Source organism: Hemitrygon akajei, chromosome 10 (genome assembly GCF_048418815.1).
Source record: "Hemitrygon akajei chromosome 10, sHemAka1.3, whole genome shotgun sequence".
Classification (NCBI taxonomy): Eukaryota; Metazoa; Chordata; class Chondrichthyes; order Myliobatiformes; family Dasyatidae; genus Hemitrygon; species Hemitrygon akajei.
Genome location: NC_133133.1, coordinates 154,023,839 through 154,048,770, shown reverse-complemented (window position 1 = coordinate 154,048,770; position 24,932 = coordinate 154,023,839). Strand labels below are relative to the sequence as shown.

The 24,932-nt window shown below is 38.0% G+C and overlaps 1 protein-coding gene across 5 annotated transcripts in view; it reads right to left on the bottom strand.

The window, feature by feature from the left end:
- Positions 1-5,818: 5,818 nt before the first annotated feature.
- LOC140734848 (fatty acyl-CoA reductase 1) overlaps positions 5,819-24,932 on the bottom strand; it is a 157,108-nt gene continuing 137,994 nt past the window's right edge. For all 5 annotated transcript variants that reach the window (XM_073059435.1, XM_073059437.1, XM_073059436.1 and 2 more), the window contains 4 exons: positions 18,340-18,511; positions 16,647-16,776; positions 8,428-8,555; positions 5,819-6,962 (listed from right to left, as the gene is read on the bottom strand). In XM_073059435.1, coding sequence (XP_072915536.1) covers positions 6,800-6,962; positions 8,428-8,555; positions 16,647-16,776; positions 18,340-18,511 — 593 coding nt within the window. In that variant the 3' untranslated portion in view covers positions 5,819-6,799. The remainder of the gene's footprint in view (positions 6,963-8,427; positions 8,556-16,646; positions 16,777-18,339; positions 18,512-24,932) is intronic.

The window sequence follows — 24,932 nt, the reverse complement described above, 5'->3', positions numbered from 1 at the left end:
ATCGTTTTGGAAATCTGGTCTGTTTTTAACTGCCAAGCAAGAATCTTGTGTGATCATTCACCTAGTTCATAATATCTCTGTTTAGTTCTCATAATTGCTTTTTCTGTTCAGTATGTCTGAAGTGTATTATATTGTAACTTCTTGTTAACAAGTTGTCTTCGTTTTTCTTCTGTCATATATCTTTCAGATTCTTTTACTAATTTTGTAATCTCTTTTTCCAATTGATCTATTTCTATCATATATTCCTTCTTAACTTTAGAAGAATAACTTATTTGAGAGGCCAGATAATATGCCTTCATTGCTTCCCATAAATTTATCATCAACTGAGTGTAAATTTGTATCTAAAAAAAACACTGAATCTGCTTTTTCATGAAATCACAAAAATCTTGACGTTTTAATAATATTGAATTAAATCTCCATCTGTAAATCCATTCCTCTTTATCCATTATCATTGTCATTGTCAAGGGGGAATGATCTGACAAAATTCTTGCTTTATATTCCATATTTTTCACTCTGTCTTGAATATTCATTGATAATAGGAAAAAATCTATCCTTGAACAAATTTTATGTCTATTTGAATAAAATGAGTAATCTCTTTCTTTTGGATTAATTCTCCATATATCAATCAAATTTAAATCTTTCATCAATGATAAAGTTAATTTTGCTACTTTTGATTTTGTAACAACCTTTGTTGATCTATCTAAAACTGGGTCTGGACAAAAATTAAAATCTCCACCTATTAATATTTTGTCATGTGTATCAGCCAAATTCAAATTGTATAAATTTTACATCATTTTCATTTGGTGCATAAATATTCATAAGAGTCCATAGTTCTGAAAAAATGTGACAATGTATAATTACATATCTCCTCGTAGAATCAATTAATACATTTTGTATTTTAATTGGTAAAGTTTTATTAACCAAAATTGCAACTCCCCTCGCCTTTGAATTAAATGAAGCTGCAATAACATTTCCAACCCAATCTCTCTTTAATTTCTGATGTTCTATCTCTGTTAAGTTTCTTGTAAAAAAGCTATATCTATTTTCATTTTCTTAATGTATATTAAAATCCTTTTTCTTTTCACCAGTCCATTAAGCCCATTAACATTAAAACTTAAAAAATTCAGTAAATTAGTCATTATTTTTAACAGGGTTACTCCAACCTATAGTAATACCTAACTTTTCAACTTTCGTAGTACCTTGGGGAATCTTTTTAAAATTCTCCGTGTTGCTATGTGTCTCCCCCCTCCCCCGATTGTCCAGGCACAGAAAGATTAAAGAAAAATAGATTATAAAGAAAAAAAAACAAAATACCCCCCTACTAATGTTGTGAATAAAAAAAACACATTACCCCCCTCTGTTGTACGGGTCACGGCAATTGCCATGATTGCACACGTGAATCCCATAGCAATCGATCCGAACTTCCCCCAGCTCCCCCGTAACATAAAAAGGTACCGTATATAACAGAAGAAAAAATAATATCACTACTCTCGATTAATATTTCTCAAATTTTTACCTTTCTCCCCCTGTATCATATAATTAAGAATATATTTAAATATTCTTCTGTCCTTAAACATCCATCAACTCCATTCACTGTCCCTGTCTTCATCTTTAATCCATTTCACTTTTAAATCTTTGGCTGTGGTTAGCGAATATTTGGGAGTTCTTGTGCAAATTCTTCCGCATCTCGATAATCAGTAAAAAATCTTCTTTTTCCATCATCCAAAAGAATTATCAGGGTTGCCGGGTGGCGCAATATAAATTTATAACCCTTTTCCCATAAACCTTTTATCACTGGGTTAAATTCCTTCTTTCTCTTCAAAAGGTCATAACTTAAATCAGGATAGAAAAGAACTGTTTTCCCTTCTATCATCAATGGCCCGTTTCTCTTTCTGGCACGTTGGGCAGCCGCCTTCAGGATCTTTTTATCTTGATATCTTAAGCATTTTATCAAGATTGATCGTGGGTTTTGATCAACTTGAGGTCTTGATCTTAAGGCTCTGTGAGCCCTTTCAATTTCAATTAACTGGGTCCCTTCTATTTCCAAAATTTCCAGAATCCATTTTTGAAAAAAATTTATTGGTTCCTCTCCCTCAATACCTTCTTTAAGTCCAACAATCTTAATATTATTTTGTCTGCTAAAATTTTCAAGGACATCCACATTTTCCAACAACCATTTTCTTTCTGATGTCCAGGCAGAAATATTATCTTCCATTTTATTCACTCTATCAATGGTGTCTCCCATTGTTTCTTCCAAGTTTTTAATTTTCTTGACAATTTTGTCCTGTCTTTTCATCATTTTATCAAACATAATCTTCAAATTTTTAATATCTTTATTACTTTTAATGCTTTTAATTCATGCATTATTTGCACCAAAGATTTTTTTAATGTCTCCAATATCACCTCCAACCTCTTCCTGTTGCTCTTCTTTATTTGTCTCTTCATCTTCATCTGATTTATCCAGAGAATCTGATTCCACCTCATATTCACTTTCAGTTCCGATCATAGCTGGGATTTGTAGTTTGGGTTGCTCGTGTTTGCGCATGCCCCTTCCTTCACGCATGCGCAATTCCTGTTGCTCTTTTTTTTTTTTGGAGACGGTTGATGTTGCCGCAGTTTCCTGTTCTGTATCGCCGGAGGTAAAATGCACTGGAGCCCGAGGCTCTTTGATGGTGGCCAGCCTTGATTCTTTTCCAACTTGTGTTGTCTTCAAAGTAGTAGTTTTCTTCTACTTCTGTTTAGGCGACATATCTTAAGGCAATCCTGAGTAGTTTATAAGTAATTTTTAAAAAAATTTGCTAACTTTTCTTCACTTAAACATTATTTTACTGGTTTTTTTACGGGAGAGCTGGATTTCCATGTCTCGATCCTACGTCATCACGTGACGTCCCCCACATTTGGGGTACTTAAGAGCCTCTTGGACAGGCACACGGATGAAAGAAAAATAGAGGGTTATGGGGTAGTGTGGGTTTAGTACATTTTTAAGGAACATATGGGTTGGCACAACATGGAGGGCTGAAGGGCCTGTACTGTGCTGTAGTATTCTAGTGTTTTAATTTAACTCTCAATTTTAACTTAACTCTACAAGTATTTAGGAGAGAAATTAAGCTATGCGATTGTAAGGAATCTGGTGAAAAGTGGGACCACTTTCCTCTTTCAACACCCATTTTACAATGCATTTTTGCAAGCCTTTAGGTAGCTGATCAGTCTACCGCTCTAAAGTACAATGCTGGTTAAATATCCACACCAGTAGTTGCAGGACCTAATTCTATGGAAAATTAAGGCAAAATTAATCAAGTTGTGCTGTGTGTTGAATTAACTTGAGGTATTTAAAAGTTGCTGGAGATTCTGCTTAGACAAAATCTTCCCAATTTTTTTTTTCATTTAAGGCCTACAGAATGTTCCAAAATATTTAAGTTCCACCCTGGAAGCTTATCCGCATCCATATACAACTGAAGTGCAGCTGCTCTTCACTCCCTGCACTCCCTGTGTGGCAGCTATTTTTCAGTAGCAATATTGCAATAACATTCTTGTGGAAAATGCTCTACCAACCATATATACAAGTGGGGGGGGGGGGGGGAGCGGAGGTTCAGATTTTTTTCTTAACTGCTGTAACAAAACAGTTCAGAGATGTAAAATACTCACTTGTGATCTAATAATATCACCACTCAAGTTTTAAAAAATATATTGAATCGGTGTCAAATATTTCTTATTATAAGAACATAAAACAAGTAAGAAATTATACCTTTGCAGATATCTCAGATAATGGCACCTTGTATTAGGAATAAATAACCAAAAGTGTAGTTGAAACATAATCCCTCAATGTAATTTTTAATGTCACATTTAATCTTTCACAGGAAATAATGCCTTATTAAATGGTTAAGGCAAGAAAGGCCACTGATGTGCTCTCAGATCTTTAATTTTGCTATGACTGAATCCAGGCTGGCAAGATAATAAAGGACACAATTAACATTTCTGATTTTTACTTTCTCCCATTTTTGATGTAAGAATTAAGTATCCATTTTACAAATTAGATATTCACAAACCTTCTTATTTGAAGAAATCTCTTTCCAGACACTGCCAATCTACTGGTAAGTTCATGTTCTACATGCTTCCTGAGCCTGATTAGCCACTGGGTTGGTCTGTAATTTTATCTGTTTGATTTTAATTGTCATTTTCTTTGCAGTTTAAAATTTATCTGCTTGTACTTTAAGTACCCTTTATATACACAAGTTTGATATGCCTCTAGTGGTTCAAAGTATAATTCTCGAAAGCTCTGCATTAATTTTCTTCATTGCGTTATTTTACTACAGTATTAAGTATTTTCCAATTGGATTATTATCTAGGGAATTTTCTTACCTCTGCGTATAAAATTAGCTGTTTTATGCTAAGAACCAAATTTCAATCCTCTCTTCAAGGAGTAAGACCCCTTCTCACTGTTCTGTTCCCTTTGTTCTATCAACTCTTAATAAAACGATCATGAAGTAACTCGTTCCAGACTTCTAAAGGAACCTTGGATTTAAACACCAGAATCCAACACCAGTGATAAGGTTTAAGCTGCATTAGGCTAAACCTTTAAAACCCAATTACACACTGTGAGCAATAAAAACATCTGTAGACAATTGTGGTGCAAAATTACTTATTTTTTAGTAGTGCTGCTAGTATCGGGAGCTCAGATGTAAGTTATCACTGAAATTAATTATAAAATGAACGAATAGTGTCATTCAGACAAGTATCATAATAAACTCACCGCTTACTAATATCTTAAAATAAGAGAGACATAAAAATACCTGAGAGATTTGTTGGCTCCATACACTCACGGATTATTCATACAGCCAATTGCCCATTGAATAAATGCATGGCAATTAATTGAAGTGGAAGATAGTGCAAGTCACTAATGTTCATAAGAGATGCAATACAGCTGATAGACAGTGTGTATATTCCATGTCACATGTGAGCAAACAATGATGGCTATACTTCAACAATTACCTTACTAGAACAAAATTTTTCCTGTGGGAATTCACTTTGTCCAAGGTTTCCCAGTCACCATTTACCTGTGTTTTCTTCAATAAATTGAATAATATTTGCTACTTTTAACATTGGAGCCTATCTAATGATGGTGAGGATGAGGACCTACAAGTACCTGGGGGTGCACCTGGATAACAGACTTGAGTGGAGCACCAACACAGAGGCTGTGTACAAGAAGGACCAGAGTCACCTCTACTTCCTGAGGAGACTGAGGTCCTTTGGAACATGCAGGCCTCTCCTTCACATGTTCTACCAGTCTGTTGTCCCCAGTACAACCTTATATGCGGTGGTATGCTGGGGCAAGGCATCAATACAGGTGATGCCAACGGGCTCAATAAACATTAGAAAGGCTGACTCTGTTAAAGGAGTCAAATTGGATACACTTGAGGTGGTGGTAGAACAAAGGACACCTACAGAAAATCCTGGCAGTTATGGACAATGTTTCTCACCCTCTACATGTCACCTTGGCTGAACAGAAGAGACTTTTAGTGATAGACTAAGACAACTGTACTGCTCCAAAGAGCGCTGCACAAGGTCATTATTACCCTCAGCCATTAATCTCTATAATGAGTCAACCTATAGCTGGAGAAGTGATGATCCCTTCCTGTAAGACTGTGTGGCAACTTGTTTTTTATTCTTTCCACTACTCTTCTAATATTTATATCTGTGCACTTGGTATGCTACTGTGACACTGCAAATTCCTTTGGGACCAATAAAGTAGCTATCTACTTATCCAGTAGTAACACGATATTGATCTTTCACAAGAGAGAATAATCACAAGAAGCAGAAATTATTCTTACAAATATCCAAAGTAGTATTTAATTTCTCAGCATTTGTGTTGGAAGCAATAACATTATCACATCTAGTACTGATATCCACTTGCTCTACATGACATACTTTTTCTTCCCTTATAATTAGGACCAATGATAAAATCTCATCTTCTAATGATCCTTGGACAGGCATAAAACAAAACTGAATTAGGTTCACACATCAGTCCTTTTTATTCTGTTGTCATAAAAATGCACAAGGTTGCTGTCAAGGTCTCCATTTGGTAGCATGTTGACAATTTTGGAAGGGGAAAGTGGTGACTTTCTGCAAATATCAGGAATAAACTCTGAGGTTTTGGTCGTGTTAACCTTTATATACATTTTACAAGTGTAAACCACCCAGTATTGTTTAAGCTGTCATTGCCATTTTAGCACCAAGAAGAAGAATGTTACCATGTTATTGCTGGAAAAGTGAACTTCTAGTACATTAACTGTACGATGCGCTTCAAGTTGTATTTACAAAAGTTAACTGGATGTAAACCATTTTTGGACACACTGGGACTAAACAGTACAGGTTCTTTTTGTGAATAAGAGCCTTGCATCCAAAATATGGTGCAGAAGAGACAATTTTGAACTTGAGTCCATTCCAGCAATTACAAGTTAAGCCTGGGTTTGCATGACAGTGTCTAGAGATATACAGACATTGGAAAACTGTTTACACTGTCAATCTGAGCAAGTTGGTAAGATAGAAAACAAGAGAGTCACACTAGCATATGCTTGGTGAGAAAATATCATTGTTCTTTATCATAATAATGGCAGTGTGTAGTTTGATTACATTGGAATGCAAAGTCTTTTTTTTACACTGACTTGGGAAATCTTTCCAAAATATGGTCTTGGGAAGACTTTTTTTTTGGAAATTGAGATATTCTTTATTCCTAATGAATTGTTAGCCATTTGGAACAAACTGATTCTTCAAAATTGTGGTTTGTCATGCGGGTTTGGCCTCAGTGTCGAATGGTGCTGGATGCTCTGAAGTAGGACAGAAATTTGTAGCACAGGCTCACCACAAAATACCAGATGTTGCGAGCCATTTGTGACCGAGCAATAAAAACACGCCAGATGAAGATGAGGAGAATGGTGTTGAAGGCATACCGGATGTTTCGTAGCCTGCCAAAAGAGAAAAGAATCACAGATCAATGTGCGGCTATGTATTGTGCTCAATGTTTAAAAATGTCTTTATGCTCGTAGGGACACCAAACTTATCCGGGAATCTAAGAAGTCAATACTTTTAAGTGTTTCGATCAATGTAGTTTCTGGGACACACATTTCCAGTTCTACATCCTCTCCAATAAGCCATTTTATAATCTGAACTCACACAAATCCTCCTTTCAACCAGATCAGACTCTAGCCATGATTTTAAAGTACATCATGAAGATGTTATTGAAAGGTGTGGTTATATTTCTGGTGAAGTAGATGTCTTTGCTCCTCAGATCATGTGGATCTGACAGAAATATTTCTTTCAACTGGACTTGTTGATGCTCTTGACCTTGCCTCAATCTATGGCCTATATGGCTTAGAGGAATGGGGAGGAAGACAAACTGTTTCTAATGCCGAAACATTATTTTTAAACATTCTTGCAAATACGGATACTTGGCAGAATTGAAACACTATTGTCAAGCATCGTAGGGCTGTCTCAGAAAACAACTTACAAGTATACCAGTAGAAGAAGCCAGGTGAACAAATAATCATAAATCTGACTGAAAGTCCACAAATGCTGCAAATATGAAATAAAAACATAATATACAGGAAACACAACTTTTTATCTTTTTACCAAAGCTGCCTGACTTGAGTATTTCCAGCTTTTTCTATTTTTTTTTAATCAAAAGTTGATCCGTATTCTGTGACTTTATGGCTACATGCTGATTTGATAAGGCGGATCCAGTGCAATTTAACAGAGTCCATTTCTCTCCACAAATGCTTCCTGATCCAAGTTCCTCTAGTTTTTTATATGTTCCAGCATCTGTTTTATTTTCTCTCACTCCACCTCTGAAGGGTCTTTGACCTAAAACATTAACTGTTTCTCCTTCCACAGATACTGCCTGACTTCTTGAATGTCTCCAGCATTTTCTGCTTTTAATCCAGATTTCCAGCATCTGTAGTTTTTTTAAATTTTAATTTTTGGTTTTCAAGAGGGAAGCTGGGAAAGTATGGGAAACGGAAAAAATTGTGGGGTGTGAAGTACAGACATATAGAAATAACTTGATCTTCCCATGGAACAGCTCAGATGTAATAAGATAGATGACTTCCCTCTGTACTGCAACTCTGACCTGCTTTAATATAGCATTCCCAAGCTCCCTACCATCGGATGACTGTTGAGGAAAGTCATCAAGCAACAGCACTTTATCTTTCCACCAGTTCCAGTAAAACACAATACTTACTGGGTAATTTTTAAAAAAAATTTACGGGAGTAGAGCTGGATCAGCCATGCTCTGACTACCAGTTGAGGCAGACACAAGAAATTAAAGGTTGCTAAGATGCAGGGTATCTACTGGGTGCTACCGCTGACATTACCTTCTTTGGAATTTACTGTATAGAACTTTTGTAAAAATAAACACAAGGTGTTTGTACTCACTTCTTTAGGTGCTGTCTAGCTGCTGGAAGTCCAGACATATCCTCATTTAGCACGTATTTCTTGGTTCCTATGCAGTAATTTTCAATATACTCTGGCCAGTGAAGTTGGCGGACATCAAAATTGAATTTCTGTGAGAAAGCATAAAAAGTTAACTCATCTGTCCTAATTCAGTCCATCATTCACTGAACTGACCTACTGCCAAAAGCTTGTCAGTTTCCAGGTATGTGATATCATTGTCTCCAAACAAAACACCTTGGAAAATAGTAGTGCAAAGCCAAGGAGTTACCACATAATACACATGGTAACACTTAAATCAGGTCCAGGGTTCCTAGCTAACATTGCTATCACAATTGCACAAGTAATTAACCCTGGCTGTATTACCTACAATTTTCTTCCACAGACTGTATCCACGCACACCAACTGGACCCAGGGATGAATTCTCAGAATGCCGATAAATCAGAATCAAGGAAGAAATGGAAATATAGAAAACTTCACTCAGAGGAAACTAGAAGAGAAAGGATGAAACGTGATTAACTGATGAAGACTTCTATCAAAAGGAGAAGGTGAGAACAGGAAAGAACTGAATGGACAGGAGTGCATAAAGAGTGTCAACATTAATCTCTGACAGAGGAGTGAATGGTGAATAGCCTCTGATCTGGGGAAGGAACATGACAGATGTTGGTAAATTGTAGAGGACAAGAAATAGTTAATGGTTGCTGAAATAGCTTTTGAGGAAGTGAATATTTGTTGAAAATCTAAACATCTGATTTCTTCCTTTCCAGTTAAAAAGTTATCAACCAGAAAGTATCTAATACCCTTGCATTGGAGTATTATTTGGAAGCTACATACATAATTCCAAACTTGATACCTAGATCGGGCATCTAGTAACAGATAATTACTTGCTTTGAGAATATTTTAAAATACAGAGAAAAAAATCTGAGATGGCAAGTTATATGTTTTGATATGATGAGCAAATCATCTTCACTTCAGACTACAAAACCCAACAAATGAAATATCAAAACCAGTCTAAAATTAAGATACTTGCATGACTTGTCCCCTAGTAACAATGAAAGAATGAAAATCTAAAAGAAGACTGTAGATACAGGAAATAGGAAAATAAAAACAGAACATGTTAGAGACAGGGAGCATTTGTTCAATGTAGAAGTGGGACAGGGAATTAAAATTACAGACAATTGTCAGCTCAAGGGTCCCTCCTGCAGACAATGTTGCAGAGATTACGCAATTAGTGTTTAGTTTCTCCAGTGTAGAGAAGACCATACTTAAGCACAGAATACAAAACACTAGAACAGAAGCATAACTGAATCACCTGAAAAGGCTGTTTGAGCCCTTGACGCTGGGAAGGGAAAGCATAGGTGTTACATCACCTGTGGTTGCAAGGGTAACATGGTGGTTATACCTTCATTTTAAGCTACAATGCATATATCCCATGACACCTTCAGAAAAATGACTAGAGTTGGCTACAGTTCTGATCATTTTCAGGGACTGCTACTTTTCAGGTAATTTAATAAATCTAGTATCTTTAAACAATCACAAAGAACAAAGAAAAGCAGCAGCTCCCCTTGGTTTGGATGCAAGTTTATTGCCCTGACACATTTCCTTTGTTTCTCTCTCCACACCCTGATGTGTTTCCTGTATTTTTCTCTACTTATTTTGGGTTCTATTGCTGACCTGGTCAGAAATATTTTAAGCAATTACACCAAAATGGATTAACTGGTTATTTATTTTGTTTTGTTGTCATGTTTTTTACAATTTGGTTTCTGTGTTTGAAACAATTAACAACATTTCAGTTAATTGAGAACTATAATGTTTTGGATTGTCCTCATTTGTGACGTTCCAACCAAACATATTTATATGCATCTAGTTTAACTGCAATTTTTTAATGCATCCACTCCTACAAAGTTCAAAGTAAATTTATTATCCAAGTACATATATGTCACCGTATACAATCCTGAGATTCATGTTCTTGTGGCCATAATGAATAAATCCATAATGGAATAATAACCATAATAAAATCAATAAAAGAGCACAGTGACTTGGGTATTCAACTAGTGTGTGAAAGACAACAGTACATATACAAAAATAAGAATAAGAATAAATAAGCAATAAATATCGTGAATATGAAATGAAGAGTCGTTGAAAGTGAGTCCATAGGTTGTGGGAACATTTCAATGATGTTGAATGAAGTTATCTCCTTTAGTTTATCCTCGTTGTACATTTTTAACTTGGTGTTTATTTACTCCAATTCCAAAGGTTTGGTAGGTGAGAATCCAAATTTAAAAAGCTGTTTTGTTTGAACTCAGGGCATTTCTCTCTTCATCTGGTAGTGTATAGTGGTCATTATGCTGAGAACTAGTGTGACATGGTTTTTATGCAATTAATCAAGATCTTCAGATGAGGAAGAAAGTAATCCAATAATGCACAATTTTCTTTCAGGAGTCAAAACTAGACAATGAACATGCATGATTGGTTTCTAAGAAACTGGGTAGATATTTGACATTTAAATCCTATGATTCAGATCTGTGAACTTGTGCAATTACAGGATTAAACCATTGGGTGGAGCAGTTCTTAAAGTAAACCAGTCCGAAGGAATCAACAAGAAATTAACATCAATATCCATTTCTCGACTGCCACAATTGTCTCTCAAATTCTAAAAAGCTCAGTTTGAAATTCTGTGAAACACTTATTCAAGAATGGGGGTTAAATAACATTTTATGCACAAGTTAACAATTGGTGAGGCACAAACCACCAAATTTCACTGCAAAACAAATTTCTTAGAATCCTTTCTAAAACTGGAGGACTATGTGAGAGGGAAGGGTTGGATTGATCTTGAAGTAGGTTAAAAAGTTGGCACAACACCACAGTCCAAAGGGCCTGTACTGTGTTGTACTGTTATATGTTTAAAAATAAATTTCCCATGATCTCAGCTTCTAACTCAGTTATTGTCATGGACTGCTATAGCACAGAGTCAGGCCTTTCAAGACCATCAAGTCCATGCCTAACTTATTATCCTGCCTAATCCCATTGACCTGCACCTGGACCACAGATTTCCGTTCCCCTTCCATCCACGTACTTACCCAAACTTCTCTTATGTGTTGAAATCAAACCTGCTTCAACCAAATCTGCTGGCAAATCATTCCACTCTCACCACCCTCTAACTGAAGTAGTTACCTTAAATATTTCATTGGTTCACCCTTAACCAATGACCATTAGTTCCAACCTCATCAGAAAAAGCTTGTTTGCATTTACCCAACCTATATCACTCATAACTTTGTGTACCTTGATTAAATCTCCCCTCATTTTCCAGGGAATAAAGTCTTAACCTATTCAACCAACCCATATAATTCAATCCTCAAATCCCAGCAACATCCTTGTAAACTTTCCCTGTACTCTTTCTATCTTATTGATATCTTTCCTGTAGGTAGGTGACCACAACTGCACACAATACTTCAGATTAAGCCTCACTAATGTGTTGTACAACTTAAATGTAAGATCAATGTAAGGTCAATTATGGAAAACTCTGAACATCCTCTACATAGCACCATCCAGAGACAGAGAAGCAGTTTCAGCGACAGGTTACTATCGATGCAATGCTCCTCAGACAGGATGAAGCGGTCAATACTCCCCAATGCCATTAGGCTTTACAATTCAACCGCCAGGACTTAAGAACTTTTTAAAAGCTATTATTAATGCTTTTTGAGATAGTGATTTAGATGCATATCATATTTTTTACTGAGTTAAGTATTGTATGTAATTAGTTTTGCTACAACAAGTGTATGGGACATTGGAAAAAAAAAGTTGAATTTCCCCATGGGGATGAATAAAGTATCTATCTAACTCCTGTACTCAATACTTTTAATTATGAAGACCAATGTGCCAAAACACTTTTTATGACCCCAGTTCCTTGATTTCAGTCCCTATTCCTGATCATGAGTCACTTGAGGTAAAACATTTCCCCACTCCACTAATGTGACATTTTTCACTTTGTACAGCAGCGACTTTTCTAACATCCTTTCTATAACAAGGGGCCAGAACTGGATACAATATTCCCAATGTGGCCTAACCAGGGTTTTATGGAGCTGCAACATGAAAATTGCAGTTTTATCCTGGCTGAGATAAAGTCAAGCAAGACAAACCAGGATGAAACCTGCAAGAGGTACCAAGCAAACAAGTGACTGTCCCAGATGATCCATTTAGCTGTATTCAGAATAGTTAAATACTTATTAAATCTGTACATCAATTGAAACTTCCTTATCAGAAATCGCATCTGATATACAGATCAGTGAAGGATAACAACAACTGTAACCCCCCAACATCTGCTACTGTCCCAATGAGGTAGACAGGACTTTGGTTCCTTTTATAAAAAGCTCTCAAGACACTTTAGCCTGTTGGGATCAAACAAACTCAGAGATGATGAAGGATGTATCTAATTCCTCCAAATGAAACAGCTGTTGTTTGTAAAATTCTGTGGTTTGAAGCTAAATAACATTCCAGTCTTTGTCCCCTTCTAAAAGGACCCTGGCTTAAAAATCTAAGATCCATAGAAATATTAGAATATGTTTTGTATTGTTATACAATTGAAGTAATACCTGTACATTATTCAAAAGGATTATTACTCTTCGTGCTACCATCTGCTGCACTGATTTCTCTTTGATGGGTCACTCCAGAGCTGCTGAACTCTCTAATCAGGCAATAGCCCGAGCAAACCATGTCAGCCAAGAGCAGCAGTTAGTGAATAATTTACACTGTGTTGTACTAACATTATTAAGGAGTGACAGTCCCTGCTGCTTCTCTTTAAGAGTGTTTATTAAAAAAATAAACCTTGCTAATACTGTACTGTAATCCTTCATTAAACTTTTATTGAATCAATTTCATTCATAAATAATTAAAATTTACAAATAAGAGACAGCCAGTAATCCCCTCAGAGAGCAAAGGGCAATTTCCCCACACCCACCTTTTTTAACTGCTCTTATTTTTATGTTCCTCCCTCTAACTTCCAGTATTAAATGGAAGGACTTCATCTTCACATCATCCCCACTGCAAGTTGGGGCTCACCCTATTGGTAATACCCACTTTGTTCTGTCCATACCTTCCCCACCCTCACTGTAAATTGAAGAGCTCAGTTCCGAGGAAGGGCTCGACCTAAAACATTAATTTTGTTTCCCTTTCTACATACAGTTGTTCCTTCTTTTTCTGTTTTAAGAAGAATTTTGATCACCAAGCACAAGGCTGTGTGCTTAGCCCCCCTGCTCTACTCACTTTACATTTATGACTGTGTGGCTAAGCACCAATTTCATATTCCAGTTTGCTGAAGACATCACTGTTAGCCAAGTCAACGGTGGTGACAAATCAGAATACAGGAAGGAGACTGAAAATCTGGCTGAGTGGTGCCACAACAACGACCTCTCAGTCAAGTCAGCAAGACCAAAGAGATAATTATTGACTTCTGGGGGAAGAAACCAGATGTCCACGAGTCAGTACTCATCTGGGGAATCAGAGCTGGAGAGAGTCAATAATTGCTCAGTGTTATCATTTCAGGGGATTTCTCCTGGGTCCAGCATGCAAGTGCCACTATGATGAAAGCAGAGTAGAGCCTCTACTTTCTTAGAAAGATTCATCATGTCTAAAACTTTCACAAACTTCTATAGATATGTGGAGAAGAGTATATTGACTGGCTGTATCACAGTCTGGTACAGAAACATCAATGCCCTTGAACTGAAAAGATTACAAAAAGAAGTGGATACTTGTCAGTCCATCACAAGTAAAGCCCTTCTCACCATTGAACACATCTACATGGGGCACTGTCACAGGAAATCAGCATCTATCATCACAGACCCCTACTGTCCGGGCCATGCTCTCTTCTTGCTGCTGCCATTAGGAAGAAAGTACAGGAGCCTCAAGACTCACACCACCATGTTCAGGAACAATTACTACCCCTCAACCATCAGGCTCTTGAACCAAAGGAGTTAATTTCACTCAAACTGCACTTGGCCGATTACTGAACTGTTTCCACCACCTATGGTGGTCTTGTATTACTGTGATTGCCCACAAGCAAATTAATCTCAGGGTTATATATGGTGACATATGCACTACAATAATAAATTTACTTTCAACTTTGGTACTGACTGTGAAAATAAATGTGGCAGGTCAAAATGTCAAGTCAGATTTCTCCTCCAACCACCTGAAAAATGAGGCCGGAGAAATAATAATGGGAGACAAGGAAACAGCAGATGAACTCAATGAATATTTTGCATCAGTCTTCACTGTGGAAGACACTAGCAGTGTGCCAGATGTTGAAGGGTGTGAGAGGAGAGAAGTGAGTACAGTTACTACTACAAGGGAGAAGGTGTTCAAAGGGCTGAAAGACCCAAGGGTATACAAGTCACCAGACCAGATGAACTGCACCTGAGGGTTCTGAAAGAGGTAGTGGTAGAGATTGTGGAGATATTAGTAATGATCTTTCAAAAATCATTGGACTCCGGCATGGTGCCAGAGGACTGGAAAATCGCAAATATCACTCCAGTCTTTAAGAAAGGAGGAAGGCAGCAGAAAGGAAATTATAGATCAGTTAGTCTGACCTCAGTGGTTGGGAAGATGTTGGAGACCATTATAAAGGATGAGGTTATGGAGTACTACTAACACAGTCAACATGGTTTCCTTAAGGGAAAATCTTGCTTGACAAACCTGTTGGAATTCTTTGAGGAGATTACAAGTGGGATAGATAAAGGGGATGCAGTGGATGTTGTATATTTGGACTTTCAGAAGGCCTTTGACAAGGTGTCACACATGCAGCTGCTTATCAAGTTAAGAGCCCATGGTATTCCATGAACATTACTAACATGGTTAGAGCATTGGCTAATTGGTAGGAGGCAGCGAGTGGGAATAAAAGGATCCTTTTCTGGTTGGCTGCCAGTGACTGGTGATGTTCCACAGAGATCGGTGCTGGGACCATTTCTTTTTATGCTGTATATAAATGATTTAGATGATGGAATAGATGGCTTTGTTGCCAGCTTTGCAGATGATATGAAGATTGGTGGAGGGGCAGGTAGTGTTGAGGAAACAGGTAGGGTGCAGATGGACTTAGATTAGGAGAATGGTGAAGAAAGTGGCAAATGAAATACAATGTTTGAAAATGCATGGTCATGCACTTTGGTAGTAGAAATTGATGTGCAGACTATTTTCTAAAAGGGGAGAAAATCCAGGAATCCAGGAGAAAGACTTGAGAGTCCTTGTGCAGAACACCCTGAAGGTTTACTTGCAGATTGAGTCGGTGGTAAGGAAGGCACCATATTAGTATTCATTTCAAGAGGTCTAGAATACAAGAGCAAGGATGTGATGCTGAGGCTTTATAAGGCACAGATGAGGCCTCACCTTGAGTATTGTGAACAGTTCTGGGCCCCTCACCTTAGAAAAGATGTGCTGGCATTGGAGAAGGTCCAGAGGAGGTTCACAAGGATGATTCCAGGAATGAAAGGGTCATCATTCAAGAAACATTTTATGGCTCTGAGCCTGTACTTGTTGGAACTTAGAAGGATGAGGTGGGATCTCATTGAAACCTTTAGATAATTGAAAGGCCTAGACAGAGTAGATGTGGAAGGGACATTTCCCATGGTGCGAGGGTCTTGGACAAGTGGGTACAGCCTCAGGATAGAGGGGCATCCATTCAAAACAGAGATGTGAAGAAATTTCTTTGACTAGAGGGTGGTGATTTTGTTACCACAGGCAGCTGTGGAGGTTAGGTCGTGTGTGTTTAAGGCAGAGATTGATAGGTTCTTGATTGGACACAGCATCAAAGGTTAAGAGGAGATGGCTGGGGGGGGGGGGGTGGTGTAGGGCAAAGGATCAGCCATGATTGAATGGCAGAGCATACTTGATAGGCCAAATGGCTTCATTCTTCTCCTGTGTCTTAGGGTCACTTCGTGGGGAGTTCTTATGTAAATGTCACAGCTGTACGATTTCAAAGCATCATTTGAGCATATCAATTTCAACAACCACAGCTACATTAATCAAGGTGATCACAGCCATCACAAAGGCATTTTAGTGTGAATAAGAAAACTACAACATGGAGGACAAAAGGAGTAACAAAAGTGTCTGTGCTAGATGAGTGCAGAGCTCACTGCCCAGTACAGTGGTGCTACGATCCTGATTCCTACATTTCAAGAGAGCATCAGCTGCCAGGTTCAGTGTTCTCAGGTGCTTACCCTCTTATCCTCCAGGCTGAGCTGGCTCAACAGCATGTTCATATTCTCTGAAGTCCAATCCCAGGACTTGCTGCTGAAGTATTCCAGTAGCATCATGGATTTGTGAAGTCTGTTGAAGATCTTCATCATTCTGTAAGTATAAGTGCAATAAGGCAGGATCTTGCATTTATCCCATACTTATATCAATACTGTCTGACTGCAGTTATTTTGACAAAGAATTGATCCTGTTATGGCAGTCAATATATTAAGCAATTATTTTTATCAATAGGTTATTTGAAATAAGCTCATTTAGTAATTATCCACTTAATATGAACAGAGTTGAACCCCTTTCAGTGCTTTCCACCTTTAAATGTCATCAAATATTCTTATAAAAGGTGTACAATGCAACTCACTTATTTGTAATTGCCTTTGACCTACAAAATGAGTGGTGTTTTACAAAGGAACTAATCCATTCATTGATTCATAAGCTAGCAACAATTTTGTAAAACCTGAACAAACTAGTTCCTGATTTGATTTTTTTAATCTGACATCTTCCCTCAATTCTAACATCTAAATCAGAATTTAAATACTTAGAACAAAAATTCATGGAGCAATTTTTTCACTGTATATTATACTCAGCTTTTACTGAAAGCCAGAGTCTTTTTCAAAATTCTGGCCAATATTTGTAATTTCTGCTAAATTTGGAACGAACAGCTGTAGGCTGATGAGGTCTTCAGTTTCCCAACACCCACACCACGCTGTGGGAATGGTTCTCATGTGAACACAGCAGCCGCATGATTGAAAACATCTTAAGACAACATTAATCAAATTGTTAGTGAACAAGCAGCACTTCATGGAAGATAACAGAGACCGGGACCCAGGTGCACAGTTCATTCTCCTGTATAGATTTCGCTACTGGGGAAATCAGTGTGCACAGTTCTGCATAGTTCTACTACTGACTGCTCCGCGACAGCCGTTTACATAATCCAATTAGTGGCATTTGTAAGGATATTCCAGAAAATAAAATGTGAAAGCCCCAAATAAATCAGGGTTAAAAAATATTTACCTAAATGCATAAACGTTTTAGAGATATGTGAAAATACAAGAGTGGTGCATAATAAGAAACTTCAATTATCAATTATCCAAAGCAGTGCAAAAAGATGCAGGATAAAGAACTAGGCAGAAAAGTGGTTCGGCACAGCCGAGGGCCAAAAGGCCTGTTTCTGTGCCGTAATGTTCTATGGTTCTATAAAGAGAAGAGTTTCTGAAATGGGGTTCAGAACTTTTTTCTTAATGAGTACATTCAAAGCTCAATAAGGAAGAATCACTGAGCCTGTTTCTGAGAAATCAACCAGGTCAAGGGGAGCAAGTAACATTAAGGAACACCTAGAAAGCAGAGATCACACTATCACAAAGTTCACAATATTTGGGAAAATGGTGCAACACTCCAGGTTAATAATACTCAATTGGAAGATGGCTTATTTCAATCAGAAAAAACAGATACCAGAACAAAACCTTTGTATACATAAAGAAAAATGAAGTCTTTTAGTCTCAGAAAAATCTAAAATAGATTTCTATCCTTGTTATGGGGGGGGGGGGGGGGGGAAGAATAACTGGAACAACAAAGTTAAATTCTACATCGTTAAATATGAAAAGTGTCTTTTCACCGCTCAAGTCCAACCATTTCAGATCTATGGTGTAAAGATCTACTTACCTTGGTTTTTGTCCTGTTAGCCTCAGATAGAGATCATAAAGCAAAGCAGGGGCTTTATGACTGACAGCAATCCAGTACTGATTAATCAAGTAGTTTGATGTTATATTGGCATTCGGCCTTCTAAAGGCTTGATCCAGTGGATTCCTCTTAAATGTGGAAATGACGTGGTACTCTGTAACAAGGATAACAACATTCAGTTAATTTTAAATACAAATTTCTAGATGCTGAAAACCTTGAGCAGCATACACAAAATGCTTGAAGCAAACAGCAAGTCAAGCAACATCTACGGAGAGGAATAAGCTGACACTGTTTCAGATGTGTTGAAGGGGCTCGGCCTGAAGCACCTGAAATTAATTTTGCCACATTTAGGTGTTTAATGCACTAATCCGTGAGAATAGGTATGATTAACTCCATTCATGCCTTCCACTGAATTCAGTAGACCAACTTCATGCTGCCTGTTCATCTGCTTGACCTAATCGCATGCTGAGCAGCCACAACCCTCAGGATGAGTGCAAAATTGTTTTGCTTAAATTGGCCTTTACTCCACTAAATAACCTGAAAGGTAGATGCTAGTCTGGGTTGTTACTCCTTGATCAAATGGGAGTGCAGGGTCTAAGATTTTCCCACATGGCACCAGAAGTCCTGGAGAAAGTGACAGAAATTTCAGAGAGCCAAGGGAAATTTCAGGCCTGCAAGTGGGCTATGTCCTAAGCCCCTTCCTTTACTCTATGCCCACAACTGTGTTGTCACCCACAGCTCCAATCTGCTAATTAAATTTGCTGACAATACATTGATTGGCCTAATCTTAAATAATAACAAGGCAGACTACAGAGAAGTCATCACCCTGACACAGTGGTGTCAAGAAAATAACCTCTCCCTCAATGTTGCAAAAATAAAGCTGTAGACTACAGGAGGAATGGAGACAGGCTAACCTCTATTGACATCAATGGATCTGGGTTGAGAGGTGAACAGCTTTAAGTTCCTCAGCATGCACATCATCGAGGATCTCAAGTGGTCTGTACATATTGGCTGTGTGGTGAAAAAGACACAACAGCACCTCTTTCACCTCAGATGGTTGAGGAAGTTTGGTTTGGGCCCCCAAATTCTAAGAACTTTCTACAGGGGCACAATTGAGAACATCCTGACCGGCTACATTACTGGCTGGTACGGAAACTGTGCTTCTCTCAATCGCAGGACTCTGCAGAGAGTGGTGCAGAAGGCTCAGCGCACCTGAACTTCCCACTATTCAGGTCATTTATGAAGACAGGTGTGTAAAAAGGGCCCAAAGGCCCCGACCACAAACTGTTACAGTTGCTACCATCCGGGAACTGGTACAGCAACACAAAAGCCAGGGTCAACTGACTCTGGGACACCAGGCCACCAGACTGATTAATTGACACTGATAAAATTGTATTTCTATGTGATACTGACTGTTCCGTTGTACATACTATTATAAATTACTACAAACTGCACATTGAGGTGGAGAAGTAAAGATTTTTACTCCTTATGTATATGAAGGATGTAAGTAATAATGACAACTCAATTCAGAAGAAAAACTCTTCAGTCCTAATACACAAAAACAAGGAACAGCACCTTAATTTTTGCACATGGTCTTCTAAATGTAAATAATTTCAAATGATGATTGTTGCAGCCATTTACAGTTCCTCAAGATCATTTTTATTTGTTGCAATGTCATCACTTTTGTCTTGCATCATCGTCCCTTTCTTCACTTAATTACAACTTCCAACCCATCACAGATCTGCCCTTCTATTCTTTCCTCACATTTGCTAAGTATTTTGTAACTATATTCCTCAGTTCCAATGAAATAAAAACAGAAATTGGTGCAAATACTTGATAGGACAGGTAGCATCCGAGGAAAGAAAAATTATTAACATTTTGGGTCAAACATCCTTTTGCCAGGTCTGATGAAGGGCCTTGACTGAAATGTAAGCTGTTTTTCTTGCACTGATGTTTGCTTTGCCAAGTGTTTCCAACAACTTAAAATCCATAATTGGCTGTTTATTTGGTTTTCAAATTTTCCATCTCCATAGATGGTACATTATCTAAACGTTACAAAATTTCTAAGATACATTGTGTATTGGCAGACATGACAGAAACATGCTTCCATCGTCAAGGGGCATCAAAGTGTCTGATGCCAACCTTCCAAGCCATGAAAAGGGATGTAAATGGCAAAGTATAAAAACAGAATTGCAGACCAGGGTCTGATGGGTGATGTCTCAGTTTTTGTTGTGTCACAAAATTCAAGTCTTAATGTTACACATTTTGTTACCATAAGTATTCAGGCTACAGTCATCATGGATATCAGTGTTTAAAGAGGCCTAATGTGAAACTACCAAGCACGGTACTATTTGTGCTCAGAGCTCATTTTGAGTTCCGTTCATTATTTGCCTCCCACGCCAAGATTCCATGGTTTAACTTTGCAGATATCAGTCAATTTGAAGGTTAATGGTAAGTCACAAGTGCCTTGTAGATACTAATTGGCACCTCCTTAGTCCAAGAGGTATCAGGAAAGTTGAAGTCACCCATCACAACAACCCTGTAATTTTTATATGTTTCAAATTATTTTAGTCACCTTTCAGGTAACGAAAATTATCCCAGGAAAGAAAGGGTTAACATATGAAGAACGTTTGATGGCTCAGGGCCTGTACTCACTGGAATTTAAAAGAGTGAGGATTTCACCGAAACCTACCAAATATTTAAAGACCTAGAGTGGACATGGAAAGGATATTTGCAATAGCAAGAGATTCTAGGACCAGTGGGCACAGCCTCAAAATAGAAGGATGTTTCTTTAGGACAGAAATTAAGATGAGTTTCTTAAGCCAGAGAGTGGCCAATCAGTGGAATTCATTGCCAGACAGCTGTGGAGATCGGTCATCAGCTATATTCAAAATGGAGAGGGGTAGGTTCTTGATTAGCAAGGGCATCAAAGATTACAGGGAGAAGGCAAGAGAATGGGGTTCAGAGGGAAAATAAATCAGCTATGATCGAATAGCAGAGCAGACTTGTTGGGCTAATGACTTCATTCTGCTCCTATGTCTTACGCCTTATTTGGCACTGAGTATGTTGACAAGTACTTTAGTCTTGCTTTTATCATTGGTGCTGGGCTCTGTCATCATTGAGGATCAGTATTTACTAATCTAATGTAATTGGTATACAAATAGCCAGTATCAACAATGGTGACAATGAAATGACCAGATTGTCATAAAATAACAATACCAGCTTCTCATCAGGTTCAAGAATGCCCGCTATCTTTATGGTATTCGCTCAAATCAACTTCAGAGCCATTGCAGTGCTGGTCATTTGTGATTAACAATCAGAAATTAATTCAGTGATAGCCAGCAACATTCCATAAATGAATTACAAATATCTTTTCCTTCCTAAAATTCTGCATGTTCCCCTTTAAACCAACTGTCCTGGTAAAAATACGCTTCAAAATCTTTCAAAGCCACTTATTTTCATTTTGACTTTTTATTCATTTAGAGATACAATGTGGAACAGGCCCTTCCAGCCCACTGAGCCCAACAACTCAATCTGACCTAGCTTAATCACAGGAAGATTTCTTATAAACAAAATGTCAAACATGAAGAATCACATGCCCATGGGGAAGCCTATTCATCTCATACCCCCATATTTTAAATTAATGTAAATTCAATCCTCTCTTCCTTTGACCCAGGCAGTTAAGCCCTTGAAACCTACTCAAAATTAAGCAAACACAGTACAGCTTATCACAGTGATGTCAATTTATATTCTCTATTTTAAAAATTCATTCAGCTGTGAAGTAACAAATTATGTTGTGTGATGGAAAGCTGGGAGGCAGACATCATACGTAGTATCACTTTTCTCCATTCTAGATCAGTGTTTTCCAATGTGACTCTCCAGGTCAAGTAGCAGCTGTTGATAATACTAGAGCTCTGGACTAATAGGGTTGGGACCAGTCTTCAAAATGTTCACTTGTAATTAGACATGCAATTCATTCAGTTACAATATGCAGCAGAAATTTTGTCTTGAATATCTAATTTTTACTGTATTAAACCTTAGCATTCATTAATATTTATTGGACTAAACATTAGCATCCATTAAATTATCAGGTATAGGCCAAATATTGTTTCCTCTATGAACCAAACATGATGAAAGAGATTCTTAGCAACAAGTGGGGCGAGAGGGGTTTGGTTGGTTATTGCAGGGTCAATCCTAAAATAATTTTGGATGTGGATTTGGATGTGGAGGTAGAGCTGCCTTTTTTAAAAAAAAATTATCTTATTATTCTCCTCCCCTCTTTAAACTTATTCCATGAAATTTTGCCTCCATCATTCACCCCAAGTTTATTCCTAAAATCCTATATGGAAGATTTCCTGACATTAGACATCAAATTACCAAGATAATATTAAATGAGAAGAATTCATTTTGGACTTTACCTACATTGGCTGAATACCACACAAATTATCCCCTCAGTCCCTAGAAATCCCATATTTTATCGGGTTATTCTCTTGCTCTTGATATCCATTCAGAGTATGTCAGGATTCTCCTTAATACAACTAGCCAAGGATTTTTCATGGCCGCTTTTGATCTTCTCATTTCTTTCTTACATTCTTTCCTACACATCGTACATTCCTGAGGAGACTCTCTCAATGCCAGCTCCTATACCTGCCACAGTACTTCCTTTTTCCTTCCCAATCAAATGCTGTAGATCCTTTGTTTCTGTATGCCACCAAATCTGCCAAGACATCTAGTACCGTTTTAAATTTTACTTTGAGTATTTCAAGTACATTTATTATCAAAGAATGCATAGATTATACAATCTTGAGATTTGTTTGCTTACAGGTAGCCACAAAACAAGAAACCTGAAAAAACCCAATTTAAAGAAAAAAAAGACTAACACTCGATGCGCAAGAGAGGAAAAAATACAAGCCTATGCAAACAACTTAAGTGAACAACAGTATTCCAAACCAAAAATGAATCCATCGATCAGAACCCTGGAGCAGCCTGGAGTAGGCCCAAAGCCTCACTCATCATGTTAGAGGGCACAGCGCACAGCAATCATGGCATAGCCTCAGTGCCATGGAGATGACCATCGTGGAGAATGAGCGAAACTGGCTCTCGTCCCGACGCCCACCGTTTTTTCAGTCTACCTGGGCTGTCATTTAAGTTGACCCAATGACAGAACAGCGAACATCATGGAGAGTGAGCAAAATCAGCTCTCGCTTCCGATCTGGGCCAGTAATTAAATTGTCTAAACGGTGCATTGTACTTCACACTAGGACCCAAGCACCACTGCTATGAAAGGTCTTGAGTGAACCTAGACCATGCTGCCCAGTGTCTTGCTCCACACCCAGATTTCATCATCCAGCCTGGAGCCGCGCTCAAGCTCTTCAAATCAGCTCGGAGCCCGGTGTGGTCCAACCTCACATCTGACCCAGTTGTACAAGCATCAAAATTGAATCTCCACTGTCCAGACCCCAACTTCTCCTTACTGCGCCCAGAGTGATCCAACCTCACTCCCAGGCCAGTTGTACGGGCATCAGAACTCCATCTGCATTGATTCATCCCCCAAACTCCCCTTGCCATCGCTCACTGTTTGCAACAATAAATTAAGACAATTTACCCCAGAAAAGGTATTTTTAGTGATGTTTCAGTGAGATTTCTTATCAGGAAGCTGTCACACACGTTCGGTAGCATCATCTTAACCACAAGCACCATACTTAACCACATTATGTGTGCCATCGCTTCTTTCCTATATTTAAGCATGTTCTGCATCTAATTTAATCTGTGCTTTACCAATTTGTACCTTTCAAAATGCCACTGGCAGTTTCACTGCACTCCTGACAGGAACCCAGCAATTTAACCACTCTGTATTGGTTTTATGCAAATAGGAGCACATTCACCAGACAAGCTTGCAATCTTTCAAGAAAGCAGCTCACTGCTAGTTCTTTAGGACAATGTCTTTTCCAGTGATGCTTTTGTTCTGTAAACAGGCAAAAAACTGTCCGTACAAACCAAGGTTATTGCTTGAATTTTTTTGCCCTTTTTCCTAGTAAATTAAAGATAAAATCAGAGTGGCTACACTGGAATAAAGATGAAGAGTAATTTCAGTTACTACATTAGACTTCATTGATACGATCTCATGGCTTTACTGGCTGGACTTCTCATTTTCCTCTTCACATCAGTGATTGCATCGTGAAGGGATTGATAAAACTATCTATTGTACTTCAGCAGCAGTTATTTCTTTTGACTACAGTCCATAAAGAAACCTTCCATTACCAGAGGAGCGCACGGATCCCAGGTTGGGAATATAAATGAAACCTGATTAAGGATCTTGGCCCAAAATGCTGACTGTTCATTTCCATAAACGATGCCTCCCCTGCTGTTTCTCCTGCATTTTCTGTGTTGCTCTAGAAGTCTAGATTAAACTTTCAGACAACATTGTAATGTTTGCACACAAGTCAAACTGTTCTCCACATCATTTAAAAAAACACTTTGTTTTGAAGCAGCTTATTAAGCAGAGAATGGGGGAAAAAGCAGGGAAAAAAAACTATCATTTAAGCTAATGGATAATTGTATGGCTTGGATACTTT